Source organism: Astyanax mexicanus, chromosome 3 (genome assembly GCF_023375975.1).
Source record: "Astyanax mexicanus isolate ESR-SI-001 chromosome 3, AstMex3_surface, whole genome shotgun sequence".
NCBI lineage: Eukaryota > Metazoa > Chordata > Actinopteri > Characiformes > Acestrorhamphidae > Astyanax > Astyanax mexicanus.
The window spans coordinates 29,886,010-29,904,670 of NC_064410.1; the positions used below are offsets into that span (position 1 = coordinate 29,886,010).

The 18,661-nt window shown below is 37.6% G+C and overlaps 1 protein-coding gene across 3 annotated transcripts in view; it reads right to left on the reverse strand.

Moving 5' to 3' along the window:
• Positions 1–1,021: 1,021 nt before the first annotated feature.
• The window catches only part of cnot3b (CCR4-NOT transcription complex, subunit 3b), a 37,645-nt gene continuing 20,005 nt past the window's right edge, over positions 1,022–18,661 (reverse strand). The window contains exons 9-18 of one of the 3 annotated variants that reach the window (XM_007258243.4): positions 17,296–17,393; positions 16,995–17,048; positions 14,888–15,827; positions 13,582–13,687; positions 11,165–11,330; positions 9,564–9,660; positions 8,387–8,585; positions 6,541–6,673; positions 6,312–6,437; positions 1,022–2,641 (exon numbers count right to left, since the gene is read on the reverse strand). In XM_007258243.4, coding sequence (XP_007258305.2) covers positions 2,543–2,641; positions 6,312–6,437; positions 6,541–6,673; positions 8,387–8,585; positions 9,564–9,660; positions 11,165–11,330; positions 13,582–13,687; positions 14,888–15,827; positions 16,995–17,048; positions 17,296–17,393 — 2,018 coding nt within the window. In that variant the 3' untranslated portion in view covers positions 1,022–2,542. Of the gene's footprint in view, positions 2,642–6,311; positions 6,438–6,540; positions 6,674–8,386; positions 8,586–9,563; positions 9,661–11,164; positions 11,331–13,581; positions 13,688–14,887; positions 15,828–16,994; positions 17,049–17,295; positions 17,421–18,661 lie in introns of all 3 variants that reach the window. The other 2 variants (XM_007258242.4, XM_007258241.4) reach the window with 2 other exon arrangements.

The window sequence follows — 18,661 nt, forward strand, 5'->3', positions numbered from 1 at the left end:
CAGCACCAAACTACTAAGCATCTTTAGCCGACTGGTCACCAGATAAACTAGCCGCTCTAGCCCAAATCAATGATAGATAGCGTTTTTTTTTTTTTTATAATGAAGTGTTCCACATGCCCTAAAAAGTGCCCTTTTTCCCCCCTGAGCACTTGCCCCCCAAAATGTCTGTGCACGCCCCTGGTTACTGACCTTAAAAATGATTTTCTGGAAGAATGGACAAAAGTTTCCACACACACTTCAAAATCGTGTTGAATGCTCTACCAGAAAGAGACTAACACAATCTTAATGTCAACGGATTTAGAATTGAAAGCCAAAAGCTACTGCAGGTGCAAATGTGAACAACAAGGTGTCTAGTTTTTTGTCCTTTCAGTATGTCCGTCCATTTTTATAGATATCGCTCGTGGTCATAAACCTCTATTTGTATATTTGCCGCAAAGTAAAAAAAAAAAAAGAAGAATAAAATCATTTAGAAAAAAAAAATTCAGCCAAAAATGAAATGAATGTAAAAATGATTATAGTAGTGCCATTCCCTCCAATATTTTTTAAACTCTGAATCTAATGACATACATTTAAATATTCAAAACACACACTGGTAAAACTCAGGCAGCTTTACAAGGTTTCTAATCTCAATTTATAATTTCAATTTAAACATTATGGATTTATTATGAAAAAAATATTTTTAAAGCATAGATGGAATTTGGAGTCACACAACAATGCAAAAAACACATCACTGAAATATTTTAATAATTATACTTCATGGTAAAGTTTATAGTTTATAGTAATAGAGGGGGGACAGGATACAAATTCTATTTTTTTAATATTGTAAGTAGTTTTTTTTTTATTACAATATCTTACTTTTGCAATTAGGCCAATGAACCAGACACTGCTTAATAATTAATAGTACTTTTGCACTGAATGTATTTTAGGGTTACTCTGATTACTCGGTTTCTGATACAAACTATAAAAATAGTGAAAAGTTTTCTTTAAACAGCAGCAGCAAAAAAAAAAAAGGACGCAGATTTTTTTTTTTTGAAAAGTAATTCCTTTATTAATATTTTACAATCCTTTATTTTCCATTGTAATTTCTTGTGTAATGACTTTTTTTTAACTCCAGTCCACTTTGCAAGTGTCATTTTCCATGCTGTTCAGTTTAAAACGGGGAAAAAAGACAGGAGGTGGAAGAATGTTCTGTACATCACTTTTTCCAATTAGGAAAAAAATATTTTATAATTCACATTTCAGTTTTCTTCCATAGCGTACGCTCGCCAGAAAAAGGTAAACGTAACAGAAAAAATACAACAAAAAAAAAAGAAAAAAGGTACTAGACGGGGTGCATGGCCACTTGTCATCTGGGTATGAGACACCACATCTCAACTGATTTAAAGGAAATCCATAATTGCTGGACGTCTACGTGCGCCTGATAGTCTGCGTTAATGAAAGGTTTGTGATGCCATAATGTCATAACTGAGTTGACTTATGAAATGGCATGGATTACTGCCAGATAAAGGGGAAAGGAGTAGGGACTTTCAGAACTCTTTACGAGATGTTAAGTTCCTGTTCTGAACTGTATCCGGACCTGAGGACCCCGCTCGTTTCCCCTTTATCAGCCCAAATAAAGACATGATTCTTACATAGTATTACAGAAGTCATAATTGAAATAATGAGACTACGGTCACTGTTTACTCAGCCTTTCTGATGATTACATGTCCAGTTTGAGAGAGCTGCTCTTTTGTATTGTTTCTGACACATGTACAAACAAAACTATGAGAGAGATTTTAGTGCTGGTGCAGTTTTTTTATATCTGTTCTAAACCTCGTTTAGGACATCAGCAAGAACTGTGGGCCAGGTATTACAGTAACTTTACCAGTAAATAGATTACATTTGATTAGCTTGTGATTGTGACTGTAGTCAACCCATCACTTAAAAAAAAAAAAAACTCCCATTTTATTAAAAAGGCTAAAGAGAATGTTATAGTAATGGGAGGAAATGGAATCATCAATGATGGGAACAGCAGTTATCTGCAGGCTGGTTTGGTTTATCCAGCTGCAAAACAGTAACAGCAGTTTTGAGAAAGAGGACCTGGATTTGGTCTCCTACAACACATTATTTAGTTGTGCTATAACTGGTATTTTACGTTGGCCCGTGCACAACACGACCCTCTGATCCTAATGAACACTTTTAGTTATGATCGTATTTTCCTGTATATTGTTTGCTTGGCTGGACTACATTTTGAAAGGCTCGTTTCTCTTTGGCTCTGTAATGTTTTTTTTTGTTTTTAGACGCATGGGTACCAAAAGAAGGCGAGAAGAAGTAACACGTGTTCAAGCTGAGGTGAGAAACTGAACTTTTCAAGAGAGGAGAACTGGATTTGTACTGGGCAAGTGGAGTTTGTAGGTAGTGGGAGAAGCTCTGAAGGCAATATGCACCAACGAGGCGTAAAACAGCCTCGCAAAAGCATCCGGGTCACCCCACCAGCGTGTGTGAGAGTGTGGATTCAGTCCAGGAATGTTGACAGTAGTCTGCAGTTCGTATTTTCCGTCTGTCACTGGAGGTCCCGGTCCTCGAGGTACCTGTACTCAAATGTGAATCCTTCTTTTTTCCTCTGGCCCCACTTCTCATAGTCGAAGTAAATGTATGTTCCCTAAGACAAAGAAAGAATATACAAAAAGTTCATTACATCATTTTCAACAATATTAAAAAAAAAAAAAAACTTTAAAGAAACGAAGGTCAGTTAAATAAGAAAAATCTCATGAAAACTGAAAGTAGGGGTGGGCGATATGGCCTTAACATGATATTTCATTATATTTTCGCGATAACGATACTTTTGTCAATATGACAAAAAAAAAAAAAATCATGTCGAGAATACACTACTGCAAAAAAAAAAATACATTAAATTATATATTAAAAAGATATTAAAAACTACAAGAATTTGATCAGATTTGTAACAGGAGTCAATAATCCAGTATGTCATGATACTAATAATGCACTCCAAATATCCCCATATATCCAGGATTAAAGTAAAATAAATGATACTGAACAGATATGATCTGTCTCTAGTAGATATCTAATGGGAAATGAGAACAGTGTGTTTTTCTTTTTGCTAAACACTAAAAAAAAAAGTACCCAGATGTGATCATTAAGGCTGAGTGATATGGCACAATATTTCAGGGTACAATATTGTTCACGATATATTTAAAAATGTTGGTGATATTATTGTGTACAATACGATATGGTACACCCCTAATTTAAAGTAAAGTTAATCAAACATTATGATGGAACTGGCCCTTATCAGGACTACACTGGGAAAATAAAACCAAGAGTTTCCTCTGTTGCACAGGAAAAGAGCATCTAATTGAGTCACAGAATATTCTGGTTTGTTTAACACTTTCAAGTTACTACATAATTCATCATATGTTCCTTCATAGTCTTTATTGACAATCAGTGTCAGTGTCAATTTACAACGCAAACCGATTTATATGCAATACTGTTAAACTTGTAAAAATAAAAACATACTGCTTTATTGATATTTTACTGCAGAAATACTGTGGTGCGTGTGGGTTTGTTGGTTTGAGGCAGTTCAAGGATTTATCAGAGACTCCTAGTAAGGAGGTCCTAGTAGCAGTACTGAGATTTCTGTGAATTTGGCCGTGTTTTGATCAAAACTGTACTTTGGTTCTGCAGTTTGTTGGGAGTTTTGACTTGTAAATGTAAATGAAACTATTTATATCTGAACTTTTGATTGACCTTCTTATTTATTCCTAAGATCTTCATAATACTTGACAGTAGTCTAAATAACAATAAAATGTTGGCATGGAAAACAGCATATTTTGCAGATAGAAAAGAAATATCGTATTTACAATCCTTTTCCACAGAGCAGCAGACAAAAAGCCCTTATACAAGAATTCAAAGACTCTTAGGTGGTTACAAGAACAAGCTGTGATATTAATATCTGATCATGACAGGTGCTCAAACTTTTAGTTCAGGCCCTTTACCGTTTTCGTTATTCTGAAACTCTAAAAGATGTAAGTCAAAAAATAAAAAGGGTAATTTATTTGAAATATTAAAGAACTGTGCCATCTTTAACGTTTTAAAATCGGGTCATCTTTTAGTCACTTAACTATTCACAGCAACTGAAATTTTAAATATGATGGGCCAGCTCTTAGAGCCGCAGTATCTACAGACATGGTACATGCTAGATGCAGAATTCTGAGAAAGTTTCTTTTGATACTTCAGGGATCAAATTTTAGACATTTCAACAGAATGTAGTTGTTGCTTTATAAGGTCTGCAGATACAAACGAAGAGCAGGCTTGTATAACATTTCAAAAATAGGAAAATCTGCATCCTATTAGTTAAAAGGTTAAAATTATGAGCTTCAGGGCTCCATTTTCAAGCTTCAGTGGTTGCCCTTGATTTCCATGACGCTGTACCGGAGCTGTGACCATGAAACTGTGTTAAGCTAAAGGACACCTCTAAATATGACAAGGCCAACTGGTCTCTTTGTTCTGTATTTAATGAACATTAAAAAAAATAAATAAATAAAAAAGAAAGACCAAAAAACAGGCACATTATTTAATGAAGTGACTAAGATCAGTGACAGATGGTTTTCAGCTCCAGTGATTAAGCATCAGATGACCTCCTTAGGATTTTTTTTTTTTTGCCTGACAAATATGTTCTCTGGATTTCAACTTTTGAACCTTGGGAGACATTGCTGAACTGAAAGTCATGGAAAGGAAGATTTTTCAATCTGTTCTTATATCTTCCCAAAAAGTGAAATCAAAGGCAATGGCAGCTTCCTTCATTCTTCAGCTATAAATATTTTAATGAATACAACAAATGTATTATTTACACTATGTGGGGAAAAATACTCATTCATTGTTTCCTCTAAAAAAAACGGGGCTATGTGTATTTAAAGCTCTGGAGTCTGAATCAGTTTCTCTGATTTTGCTATTTAAAGGTATATGTTTGAGTAAAATAAAAACTGATGTTTTATTCTATAAACTTCAGACAACATTTCTTCCAAATTCCAAATAAAAATATTGTCATTTAGAGCATTTATATGCAGAAAATGAGAAATGGCTGAAATAACAAAAAAGATGCAGAGCTTTCAGACCTCAAATAATGCAAAGAAAACAAGTTCATATTCATAAGGTTCAGAAATCAATATTTGGTGGAAGGGGCCTGGTTTTTCATGCATCTTGGCATGTTCTCCTCCACCAGTCTTACACACTGCTTTTGGATAACTTTATGCCACACCTGGTGCAAAAATGTAAGCAGTTCAGTTTGGTTTGGTTTGATGGCTTGTGATCATCCATCTTCCTCTTGATTTTAAGTGGTCTCTTATTTTCTTCCAGAGCTGTATATTTATGTAGGTTCCAAAGACAGGGATTAAACCTAATCACAGACTTCTTATATCCTTCAAGTGAGAATCTCCATCCACAGTCCTGGTCTACTGCTGGGCTCTATAACCAAACATATATAGCACGATATATCTGATGGTTTCATTCATTCATTTTACTTCAGTAAATGGATATATGGAAATGTTTGGGGTGCATTTTAAGTGTCATGACATTCTGGATCATAGACTTCTGTTACAAATCTGATAAAATTCTTGGATTTTTTAATATCTCAGTTACAGGTGTGCCATATTCTATTGTATGAAATAATAAAAAAATATTTTCATTTTGTTGCAGTAGTGGATTCTTGATTTTTTTTTCTTTCAGTGTTTTGTCATATCGCCAAGAGTATCGTTATTATGAAAATACCATGAAATGTTGTGATATTGTGATTGCTATATTGCCCATCCCTCGTTTGTAAGGTTAAGAAGTCGGAACCCCATCTCATCCTCAACCTCCAACTCTTTCAGAAGTAGCGAATGGAGTGCCATCATTCCAGAGAACACAGTTCCACTGCTCCACAGTTTAATGCTGAGGGGCTTTATACAGCTCTAGCATTAGGCATGATGCATTACCTAAGCTAAATGTTACTATCCTAGCCCTGTACAGCCTGTATATTCTAGCTGGAAACTGAACGCTGCTTTTTATTTAACTTATGAGAGTAAATTGTAGGAATTGAAAGAAAAAAAAAAGTTTAAGAACTCATTTGAACCTGACATTTATTGCTAGCATTCTATAAAGCAGTGCTCTGATCTGCAGAGTTACACTGACATGCCACACAATTGATGTTCATCCACCGGAGTGTGGGCCAGCTGCCGCTGCTTTAAAAAAAAAAAAAAAAAAAAACAACAGAGAGAGAGAGAGAGAGGAAACATTACACTATGTGAACTGTACCACTACAGAGCACAGGGTCTCACCTGCTCAAACTCATCAGTGATGGTCTTAGGCTCTTCGTGCCTTTGGAACCACATCATGTATTTTGTGTGGAACCTCCAGGACTGTTTTTTCAAGGCCTTGGCTGCCAGATACTGAGCTTTTGTGCCCTATGAACAGAAAAGGAAACAAATGTGTTGCTTAACAGTGCATCTCAGATGGTATGACTGTAGATTTTTACACAAATAACCTCAACAGGACATGGACACAGACCTCTAGGTAGTAGAAGATAAAGAAGAGGGTCTCTGTGGACAACCTCTGATAGAACTCCACAGAATCTGAGTGAGGTGGCGGCACCTGGTGGTGGAAAGGCAATGTGGGACAGGGGTTCCTCATCAAGTACTGCCTGTGGGTGGGAGAGAGACAAAATGAGTGCAGTTAAAGCATCGTTGCTGAACATTTTTGCCCTCAAAACATTTCTACCACATTTTGAAGAACAGTTGGGAAGATTTGATTGCATTTGGCAGTGAGGTCAGAATGTAAGATTACTAGTGCTGTTTTTTATTTACCGTATTTTTCGGACTATAAGGCGCACTTAAAAACTTTTAATTTTCACAAAAATTGACAGTGCGTCTTATAATACGGTGCGCCTTTTGTATGGATTTTACTCGTCAGGTTGTAAGGAGCAGTAAACACACACTCCGTGCAGCGTTATAGAGAGTTTCAGTGCTATACAGAGTCCAGAGCCGTGCAGCTCCAAGGCTGAGCAGCAATAGCATTAGCTAGATGCTAACCGCTAAGCTAGCTAGCTTATTCACTGAGATCAGTATTATCTAAATTTTACTCGTCAGGTTGTAAGGAGCAGTAAACACACACTCCGTGCAGCGTTATACAGAGTTTCAGTGCTATACAGAGTCCAGAGCCGTGCAGCTCCGAGGCTGGAGCAGCAAATAGCATTAGCTAGCTTATTCACTGTTCAGAGATCAGTATTATCTAAATTTTACCCGTCAGGTGTAAGGAGCAGTAAACACACACTCCGTGCAGAGCCGTGCCGCTCCGAGGCTGGAGCAGCAATAGCATTAGCTAGATGCTAACCGCTTAGCTAGCTAGCTTTTTCACTGTTCAGAGATCAGTATTTTGTAAATTTAGCACTTTTAATACTGCTGGAGCAGTATTATTAGAGTTAGATGCTAATCGCTAAGCGTTCACCGTTCAGAGGTGAGTTATCGGCCTGTAAGTCTGTGCTGCTTTGCCTGGCTAGCATTAGCTAGATGCTAAGCGCTAACTCTCTCAGAGGTGAGTTTTATCAGCCTGTAATCTGCTTGTTTACCGTGTTAAAACAAGCTACGGGGGACGAATCGCTAGCTAATATCTCACTGTCTTACCAGAACACGCAGGATTACTCAGTGTAACGCTGTCGTTTAAGTTTGGGTTAACTTTACTAGTTTAGGTGACTAGCTAGCGTGCTAGCGGATAGCTATGCTAACGCTGGTGCAGCAAGCCTTAGTGGACATCTGGAAATCTAAGCTTACTGTAAATAAACTGAAGCACGTTACTCACCCAAATAAACAGTTTTCAGGAGAGGAATCTGTGTAGATTAATATCCAGCACTCGTTTGACTTTGAAAGAGTTAGATTTGTATACTGAGACGCTCCACCGGCAAGCGACCACCCCCGGTGGGGGAAGGGAAACATGGCGCCACCCCTGTTCACTTTGATATAGGCACCCTTTCTAGTGTCACTTAACGCGCCTTATAATGCGATGCGCCCTATGTATGGAAAAATAGCAGAAAATAGGCGTTCTTTGATAGTGCGTCTTATAATACGGTGCGCCTTATAGTCCGAAAAATACGGTAATTTAATTTTTTTTAAGATATATATATATATATATATTTCTTTAAATGCTGGTATTTGCCCTGTATTATTGCAAGTGAGAGAGAGAGAGAGAGAGAGAGAGAGAGAAAGTGAGAGCAAGAGAGAGCAAGAGAGAGCAAGAGAGAGAGAGAAAGAGAGAGAGAGAAAGGGGGAAGCAAGTGAGAGACTCAGTGAGTGAGTGGGTGTATGAATGTGTATGAATGTTTTTAGAGCACTATTAAAATAAAGGTGAGCTATAAGGGTACCTGATCCTCTCTGAGTCGGAAGGGTGTGGCATGTGCGTCCAGGCTGACTCCTGCATGGCTTGCTGGTAGAGCTGCTCTTTGGTGAGGGGGACAGGGCCTAGAGGACAGACCCCCAGTGACGGAGGAATGTTCACCTCCGACAGAGAAGGCTGAGGTGCTGCTGGGGGAACAGTGGGGGGTGTTGAGTTGGGGAAAATATCTATAAAGAAAGAGGAGAAACAGAAAAACAAAGAACAAATGAGCAACTCAGAACCAGCACAAGAGGTCATCTGACTCGTGCCTGTTTGGGAAATGATTGAAACTAACAGGATTCAGGCTTAGTTTAGGACCATCCTCAAACAAAAACACAGGCTCAATTAGTTGACAGTCTGGTAATAATGTGTAATTGCATAGGGTGTGTGGAAAAATGTTTTTTTAAAGCAGGTTAATGTACATAAATTGTCATAAGCAAAGTGTTTACTGTGTTTATTTATACAAATACTGTCAAAACATAGAGCGCAACATTGATTCAACAAACCTACCAGACCACTTTTTTAATAATAGTTAATATATAAGATGTTGCAGGGATGGTCATGCAACTACACTGATCCTGTTAAACTAAATATTTTGCCCCCTTCCAACTCAGGAATATTACTGCTTTCAATTTGACTGAAAACATCTTAGGGAGTGCTGTTTTAAGGAGTATTTTTATACAGTGGATTTGTTTAAAAAAAAAAAAAAGATAAACTGCTCCCACCCACATTTCACACAGTAGAGACCTTATTTATAAAAGTCTGCATGGATCTTTGAGTGAAAGTGTGTGTATGCACAAAAGCCATTAAAATGCAAGCGCAAAAAAAAAAAAAAAAAGAAATTCATAAAACTGGGTGTGCACACAATTGAAATAAACTACAGTGAAAAATGTAAGTGTAAAAAAACATGAATGAATACTACAAATAAAGTACAATAAGATACAAGAATTTAAACTTTAAACATGCAGACAAAAAACTTATTATTTTAAAAGTTAATTAGAAAAAGTGAGTGTTAATCTTTCCTAAACCTTTCCTTTGCTCTTCCTTTCTTAATCTTAACTGATGCGGTATGAACTATTGTTTAGCTGGTTTGTGCGTTTTTTTAGTTATATTACTAAAATGAGTTCATGTCATCTCTATTGTAAATGTTTCCACCTGATACTCACCTCCAGTGAGATGTAGTGCAGAGAGTTCTCCCTCTAAACCTGAGCCCTGAGCTGCCCTTTCTGCCATTGATTTCAGAGAACTCGGTAGCTCTGGGGGCTAAAGAGGGAGAAATAAACAACATTTATAGGCAAAAGAGTGAAGTAAAATTAGATTAATCAGTAAAAGAAACACACTGTAGAGCATTGGAATTACAATGAAATGTTATATCTTCATTTAATTAATCTGGGAAGCATAGGCACATTGGCCTGCTATCTAAAGCATCCGGGAGAAATGAGGGGTTATGTGCCATACTGAAGGGTTCCTCAGAATTTAATAGGAAAAGATGGTAAAAATAACATGTAGGGGTGAGGAATAAGGGAAGAGCTTTCTGCTGGTCCTGGGGATCAAACCGGCAACCTTTTTAGTCCCTAAACCTGAGTCTTTCCAGACAGTAAATCACATGGACAGAACAGGTTTAAATAAGCTTTTTTAAAAATGTTTTTTAAAACATTCACTTCTGGTCTGAACAATACAGAAAGATTTCAGTGGTCTAATTTAAACACTAAGGCTGTGTTCACACCATAAGTAAAAGTGGCTCAAATCTGATCATTTGCATCATGTATGACACAGATGTGTTGTTTGTGTAATAAATGTTTCTTCACTACAGCTATATAAAAGATACCCACAAAAACTTTCTACTGGGAAATATAAAAAAAAATCCTTAAATGTCACTCAAGTGGGCTTTAAATAATAAAGAATTAATAGAATAACCTGTAAGACTCCTGAATCATTTAATATGTGCTTTTTGATGCTAAGATAATGTTCATTTGTCATGAATGTCATGAAAGGCCAGTGTAAATCCACTCTAGATGCACTGTGATCAGTTCTGTGATCAGTTCAGTTCTCCAGCTACATTCAGAGATGGCCAGAGACTGATCTTCACAATATTTAAATGTAAATAGAATGCCCTTCTGTATCCGCATACAGTTACATAAGCGGAAATACGCCTACCGAATGCTGTGCTGACTAGCAGTGTGGAGGCAAATAAATCGTCTGCTGATGCAGAAGATTTTACTATATGTTTAACAGTTTGTTGTAACACGTTTTATACAAAGCATATTACGGTACCACTTTAAAATAAGACTACCTTTATAAAGGGTTTATAAATGGTTCACAATCAGTTTATTAATAAGTAATAATTAGGTTGTAAATGCCTTAAAAATCATTAATAATCAGTTATTACACATACGTAGAAAGGGCAACAATGACCTGTTGTTTGCCAAATAGTGAACCCACAGCCATCTATATTTTTGCCCTTTCTATGTATGAGTTTTAACTGATTATTAAGGATTTTTAAGGAATTTACAACCTAATTAGTAACCATTAAATAAGTCTTATTTTAAAGTGGTACCCATATTACATATAGTGCAAATGGTGTTTTTTTGTGTTTTTCTTTTAAGTGTATTTTACATAGGAAAATAAAACAACTTATTTGGTCACACTGAGGAAACATTTTAGCAAAACATGGAAAAATGTGGCCAGGGAATCATCGAGACACAATCTGGACCTAGAGCTGAGCTTGTTTACAGCTTGTGTTGTGTGTTCTAAGTGTGTGTATTACCTTGATGGCATCAGCAGCCTGTGTGTAGGAGTTAGGCCCATTGAGCAGACTGCCTCCACTTGGTTTACTCTCGCTGTAGGAGGGTGAGGGTGAACTGGGAGGGAGAGTCATCGTCCCCAGAAGGCTGGACCCACTGTCCATACTGGCAGTGAAGAAAGACGATTCACTAATTGGTGAAAGCGGTTTAAAAAATTAACCAGATATATTTTGTCGAAAGGAAATAATTAATTGACAAAAACAAATAAATAAATGCACCAAACAATTACGTCTCAGACTGATATAAGGCTTTTATAACGGTAACGGTAAAGGTTTTATAACAAACTACCCCCCCGCCCCCTCAGAGTTTACTTTGGGGCAGTGTACCTCTGGGCGAGAGATTCAGAGACCCCAAAATAAGCCTCTACAATGCACTCAATGACATTTTACACAGTTGACAGGCTTTAAAGGGGAGGTGCGGCACTGCACTGAGAGAAGCAGCATGGCTGTTTTGACAAATTGCCTGCCATCTGTCAGTCAGTCACTTTCATTCTTGTTTGCAGTATTTTCATGAACAAAAAAAGAAAACTGAACTGCTACAGACCTAAACTGTATCGTCTTCTGCAGCAAATCCAATTTCTGTATAGGATAATGCAATGATTGGTTTTGAGCACTGGTGTGGAGCACCACACTGCTCCAACTGCTGAAATTATGACCTAAGAGATCCATCGCACAGAACACTAAGGGCCCTGTCTTACACCCTTTGTGCATTGAGAAGCTCTTTGCTCATTGCCCTGGTGATCAGATAAATTTCTGCCGTATTGCTATCTCGACAGCGGAAAACACAGGTGCACCACTGACTGATTAAAACCCTGACTGATTAAAACAGTCAGGTGTTTGCTTATCATGTGTACACCCCTGCTTATTACACACACGCACAAGGAAAGGACATGCCGCAGTGCACAAACCTAAAGTTTACATCAACAATAAACAGAATAGAAAATAAAATAACATTGCTGTTCCCATAAATGACCTGCTTGTTCACACTGTGAAGGTGTGTGAGCAGGTAATTGATGAGCACAGCAAGTGTTCCTCTGCTGAGATGTACACTTGACTCTGACTTTGAATGAAAAGTAGCACGTTGATTGGTTTATTTCACGTTACGCAAAAAAACACACCCATGGACAATTAAGAGAGTTAGTACATGCCTTTTGTGCGCTTTAAGAGTGCACGGCATACTTTACCCATTGTTATAAATATCAAACACACACTGACATGCCCTAAATCAAGCTGTGTTGTGCGTGGTTAATGGTTCGCCTATACAGCTCTGAAAAAAAATAAGTGACCAATTAAAAAATGGACATGGAAATGGAAGATGAATGATCACAAGCCATCAAACCAAGCTGAACTGCTTGAATTTTTTGCACAAGCAGTGGCATAAAGTTGTTATCCAAAAGCAGTGTGCAAGACTAATGGAGGAGAAAATGCCAAGCTGCATGAAAACTGTAATTAAAAACCAGGGTTATTCCACCAAATATTGATTTCTGAACTCTTAAAAACTTTGCGAATATGAACTTGTTTTCTTTGCATTAGTTTCTCTGCATCTTTTAAAATTTTATTTCAGCCATTTCCCATTTTTTGCAAATAAATGTTGTGAATGACAATATTTTAATTTGGAATTTGTAAGAAGTGTTGTCCGTAGTTTATATAAATAAATAAAATCGTTAATTTTACTCAAACATATACATATAAATAGCAAAATCTGATTTAAAAAAAACTGATTAAGAAACTGAAGTGGTCTCACAATTTATTCCAGAGCTGAAGATCAATAAAAAAAAGGGCCATAAGTCACCCTAGTAAGAATAAGAGGGTGCCAACTGCTCAGTGATTTGTGAAGGAAATTGCAACCTTGACCTAACCAATCAACATCTATTGTAAATCCAGCATTTATAGGACTAGCTGGGGCACCAGGTCTGGCAACCTATGATAACCTAAAGGATCAGCTGCAACTGCATCTGTGGGCAAATGTGTCACAGGATGCCCTATGTAACCTGTATGCCTCCATGCAGGACTGTATCTCATTATGTATCCTGTTTGGCCACCTCTACACTGTATACTAGAGCCTATGAATTATCCATTCGCCTCAACAAATTTATACTACACAACAGTATAACACTTTAATCACTTCAATTGGTGCATTATTTATGTATTTGTCAATGAGTGTACATATTTTAATATCCATTGCAGACTTTATAAAAGAACAGTGTTGCACAATCCAACTGTATTCCCTCTCCAAATCATAAAATTAGAGACGGAAATCAGAGATCTTGCAGTTGCTGTAGCACACAACCTACACCCCGCACCCCACGCAGCAGGCAGTGCCGGGCTCTAACAGTGTGCAGACTTGATGAAAAAGAAAAAAAAAAAGAGGTGATACTTACGGCAGACTGGTTGTGGAATTTAAGGATGAGGCTTGGCTGTTTTGTGATTGGCTGGCACTGTTGAGGGCGGAGTCTGATGTGCTATCTGCTACTATGGCACTGTAGGCTGGATGACAAAAAATAAAGTGGTCTTTAGCCATCATTTGACATACAATATTAAAAACTGCTTATCTAGACAAAAAATGACAAGAACTGCTCCTAATGCTTTAATGCCCTTTATAAACATTTTTATGCTCATAATAACAACATTAAGTGACAAATGGAATGTACTATTTTCCCTCACTCCAAATAGAGCAACTTAATTTGGAATGCCAACAAATGAATCAGCCACACAAATTTAATAATATTTTTTTCTACATTGTAGATTAATATCGAAGAAATCAAAATTACATATGCATTCCTTCATAGTTTTGAAGCAACCAAAAATTGTTAAACAAGCCAAGTTATGTTTTATATTTTAGATTATTTAAAGTCTCAGATTATTTAAAGATTATATTTAAGTCTCAAAGTGTGACAGCGAGAACGACCAAGAAAACGCGCACACAGACAAACTTAAGAGGACATTGCAATTTTGTGATAACATGAAGTCTTACAAGCGTACTCAGCGGTGAAAATGTGCACCCGTTCTGCACATGCTGGCAGGTCTGAAATGACTTTTGGCATTTGGCACTGTAGCTGAATCGATATCAGAATCAAAAGTTCCCCCCAACCCCACTGATTTGTTTATCAGTTACATTAAAGGATCTGGTAATAATGCCAATTATCCAGTAAACGCAGAGGAAAAAGTCTTATTTTGTCCAAAACCTGGTGTATTAAAATATACAGGGATAAGACATCCCCACCTCAAACATTTCTAAAAGATGCCTTTGTAATACCATTTCAGACATTTTGCCTTGAGTCCCCAGACCCATTCAGTGGATGTTTTTTTCCAAAATTTGAAAAATATATATATTTTTTAGTAAAACATATGTACGTAAACATTTTTAAATAAACATTAATTGAGCACTAGATGCTTTGGAATTAATAATGTATTGTACTAGTTCTAAATTAGGCTGGAAAACAAATAGATAAAACACTAAAAATAATTTGGGTGCATAAATGCAAATAAATGGAGGGTAAGTAAAAGACAAAAATGTTTAACCTTTTAAAAAGTATTTTTCCCCCAAATCACAGCTGATCTACACTTAATTTAGTATTTATTTTTAATCATAATTATGCAATTATTACTTCTACAGTAGTAGTTATTTTATTTAAGCAGGAATTTTCAGTACTCTGTTAACTAATGACACCACCGTGTTTTACTTACTTGTGCCGCCGTTCTGCTTCTGTCCACTTGGTGGCCTGGGAAGTCCAGCACTTCCCACATTTGCTGTGCTTCCTGACCCGGAGTTTCCACTATTGCTCCCGATTACACCTACACTGATCCCCTGCGTCAGGCCCCCTCCCACAGGGCTGGGTGGCACCAGGGGCAAAGGCTGCACAGCAGCCTGTGTGGACCCGAGACCTAAAACCCCACCGCCGATACCCGTAACACCCGGTGCCGGGCCCAACAGGCTGACGGAGGAGATCCCTCCGTTAGTTCCTACAGAACCCACCACTCCGCTAGAGTTTGTGCTGTTGGCGTTCGCCCCAACCGGTCCCAGTAAGCCGGTGGTCACCGTACCGGAGGCAGCAGCCTGGGCGTAAGGTGCTGAAGTGGAGCGCTGCAGGAGCCCACCCATGCTGTTCATGGAAACAGACAGCGCTGAAAGGCCAAGGCTGGACATTTGGCTAGCACCACTTGTCGCCGTAACGCCACTCTTCCCCAGGCCCAAGCCCAGGCTGTGGCCCAGACTGGAAACTGAATTATGCCCCATTGGAGGCTGCACCGGGAGGCTGGGTGTGCTGGTGTTGGGTGGGGACGATGTGGAGGTGGGGGTGGGCAGGAGGATATTGTTGGATGGGGTGGAGATAAGGCTGGATTGGGAGGTGATGGCGTTTTTAGGCTGGTGCTGTTGCTGCTGGCTCTGCTGGGTTTGCTGCTGGATGGCAGAACTGTAGCTGCAAGAGTTCGGAAGGAGGCCACCCATACTGCCCAAGAGACTGTTGCCCACAGTCGCCGAGCTCCCGCCACCGGCAATGGTCACCATGGACGCCATGGAAACCACTGAGGTTGAAGAGGCTCCCGAGGATGAGGAGGATGAGGAGGATGAGGATGATGATGAGGATGAAGAGAAAGATGATGGGTTGCCATTTTTCACAGGAGACTGGAGGTGTGACAAAAGAAGAAAAGACAGGATTACTGAGTGTAAGAATTCTGCTAAGCAATGATGACATTTATAGCAGTGTCAGTTTTGTGGCACTAATTTAAGTATCAAAGTATCAAAAAATATTGTATTTTTAGATGAATTTATCTGAAATTTCCAAGAGTCAATGATCTAACAGGGGATAACAGTAATAACGCCCTCTGTGTTTGAGTAAAAAAACAAAATGTTATTGGGCAGACTTGCCATAGGAAAAAAGAGAACAGTATGAATCTTCCTTTTGTTTCAAGCAACAAAAGCCTTATTTGATTTGAAAATATATGGTCACGTGATGCAAATACCGCACATACACACAACACTGGCAGTGCTGAAAATATTGTACAGCCATAATTCATGTACCTTTACAGAAGCAAATGCTGTATATCATTACTCTCATACAAATACCGTACACCAGTGAAACTGCAAATAATTAAAAATAAAAGTTTTTAATTTTTTTCCAACAAAATTAATACTGTCAAAAACAAACTGTGAACCCCTGCTTTCAGTAACTGGTGTGTCCACCATAAATAAGTTTAACCAAATCAATCCTGCAATTTTTTTTTCATAGAAATTCTGGCTCACTTCCACATAAACTCTGATGATGCTAGGCCTCCCTCACATAAACGGCTCTTTTTATTTTAATGTCCTTTCTTTTCTGCTGTGCTAAGATCTAGACTTTAGCTTAGCTATTTCAAAACGTTAAATTCTTCAAATTTAATCACAAAATAAGAGCAGGAAGAATTGGTTAAGAGTCATTGTCTTGCTGCAAGGCCCACTTGGTGTTAAGTTTCTGTTTACAGACAAAATACCGTGTTATTCTAAGCTAACATTCACTGGTATAATCCTTAATTTTAGCAGGTCTATGGTCCCAAGACAACATCATAATTCTGCCACCCCCCACTGGTATGTTATTGAAAAGACTTAACATGAAGATCTGATCACTTTAGGTCAAATTCATACTGTAAATTATTCAGAAACATTCTAGCAAAACTTTATAATAAAGGCATTACTCACCACTGAGCTGTCATTAGTCAACCTTGTGATAAAAGTTATTTTATGCTCACTTTTATGTACTGTCAGTGTCTACTTGCTACCCATGAGAACAACATACACCCTCCCCCTTTTAATTACCTGGCTGAATTCGCTGTCAGTGGAACGCCCTCGCTTCTTGTCATCCTCCGAATTCTCCAGGGTAGGAAAAATAAACATAAGAATGAATAAATGACACAGAAAAACCACATAAAAAGAGCCATATGGATTAGTTAAAATTCCACGACCTTCACAAGAGAGGTATACTGTGAATAAATTACACCTCAGTAATACAGCCATATGGGCCCTGGCTTTATCCACAGCTCTCTTCTGAATCATTCCCAGGAGTTTTTAGAGTATTTTCTTTTAGAGTAGAATGAACCTGTAACATGGAAATGCTCACCGTAGTGCAAGTAGCTGGAGATGGGGGGATGGGGGAAGATGAGGTGGTGGAGGTCGGCGTGGAACTGGAGTGCTGGAAGGCTTCGTCTTCTGTGTGAGCTGGTGGAGACGTGGCAACCACTTGGGCTTTAAACAACAACAAAAATTGTGATAGCTAAGAGCTAAAAAATATGGTGTAATCTATCGCTGATCTTCTGACCGTGAGAACATTACTGAGAGGGCATACATTTTACATGCATACCATTTGGTCACATGACCAAGAATAACCTACTTAAAAATCAAACACAGACTACCACAATATGTGGGCTGTCAAGAGCCAGAAAGGGCAGAGTGTAGTTCAAATGTGTGTTATAAATATATAAATATACAGCTCTGGAAATTAAGAGACCACTTCAGTTTCTGAATCAGTTTCTCTGTTTGAGTAAAATGAACATTGTTGTTTTATTCTATAAACTACGAACAACATTTCTCCCAAATTCCAAATAAAAATATTGTCATTAAGAGCATTTATTTGCAGAAAATGAGAAATGGCTGAAAAAAAGATGCAGAGCTTTCAGACTTCAAACAATGCAAAGAAAACAAGCTAATATTCATAAAGTTTTAAGAGCTCAGAAATCTGTATTTGGTGGAATAACTCTGGTTTTTAATTATAGTTTTTGTGCATCTTGGCATGTTCTCCTCCACCAGTCTCACACACTGCTTTTGGATAACTTTATTCCACTCCTGGTGTAACAATTCAAGCAGTTCAGTTTGGTTTGATGGCTTGTGATCATCAATCTTCCTCTTGATTATATTCTAGAGATTTTCAATTTGGTAAAATTAAAAATTAAATTTTTAAGTGGTCTCATTTTTTTCTAGAGATGTATATATATATAAACATAATTTTGGAATCAGGGTCTTATGGTAAGTTAATTTCTTTTTAACTTTTTTGAAAGATGGTGCTGAGAATTTAGTTCTAAATTAGTCTTTCATTACATGGGAAAATGTCTCACTGTCAGTCTAATATGTGGTCTATGTTCTATTGTGAACAAATTTTAGGTAAAATGAGATTTGCAAATCACTGAATTATGTTTTTATTATAATTTTATTATAATTACCTTTATTCACATTTTACACAGCGTCCCAACTTTTCTAGAATTGGGGCCATTTAGTTGGGATTTAATGGTACCTAAAAACTCCATAGGCTGGGTGATTAACATAATACTATAATATAAAATATGTATCTCCATATGTATTTTTTTTTCTCCGATAATGAAATAAATAAAAAACGGACACCTCTGAGACAAAGCTACATGTTGCATATTTTTTTACACAGGCACTTTAATTATACAGTGCCATATCCTGTATATTAGCCTAGTACTTCTAGC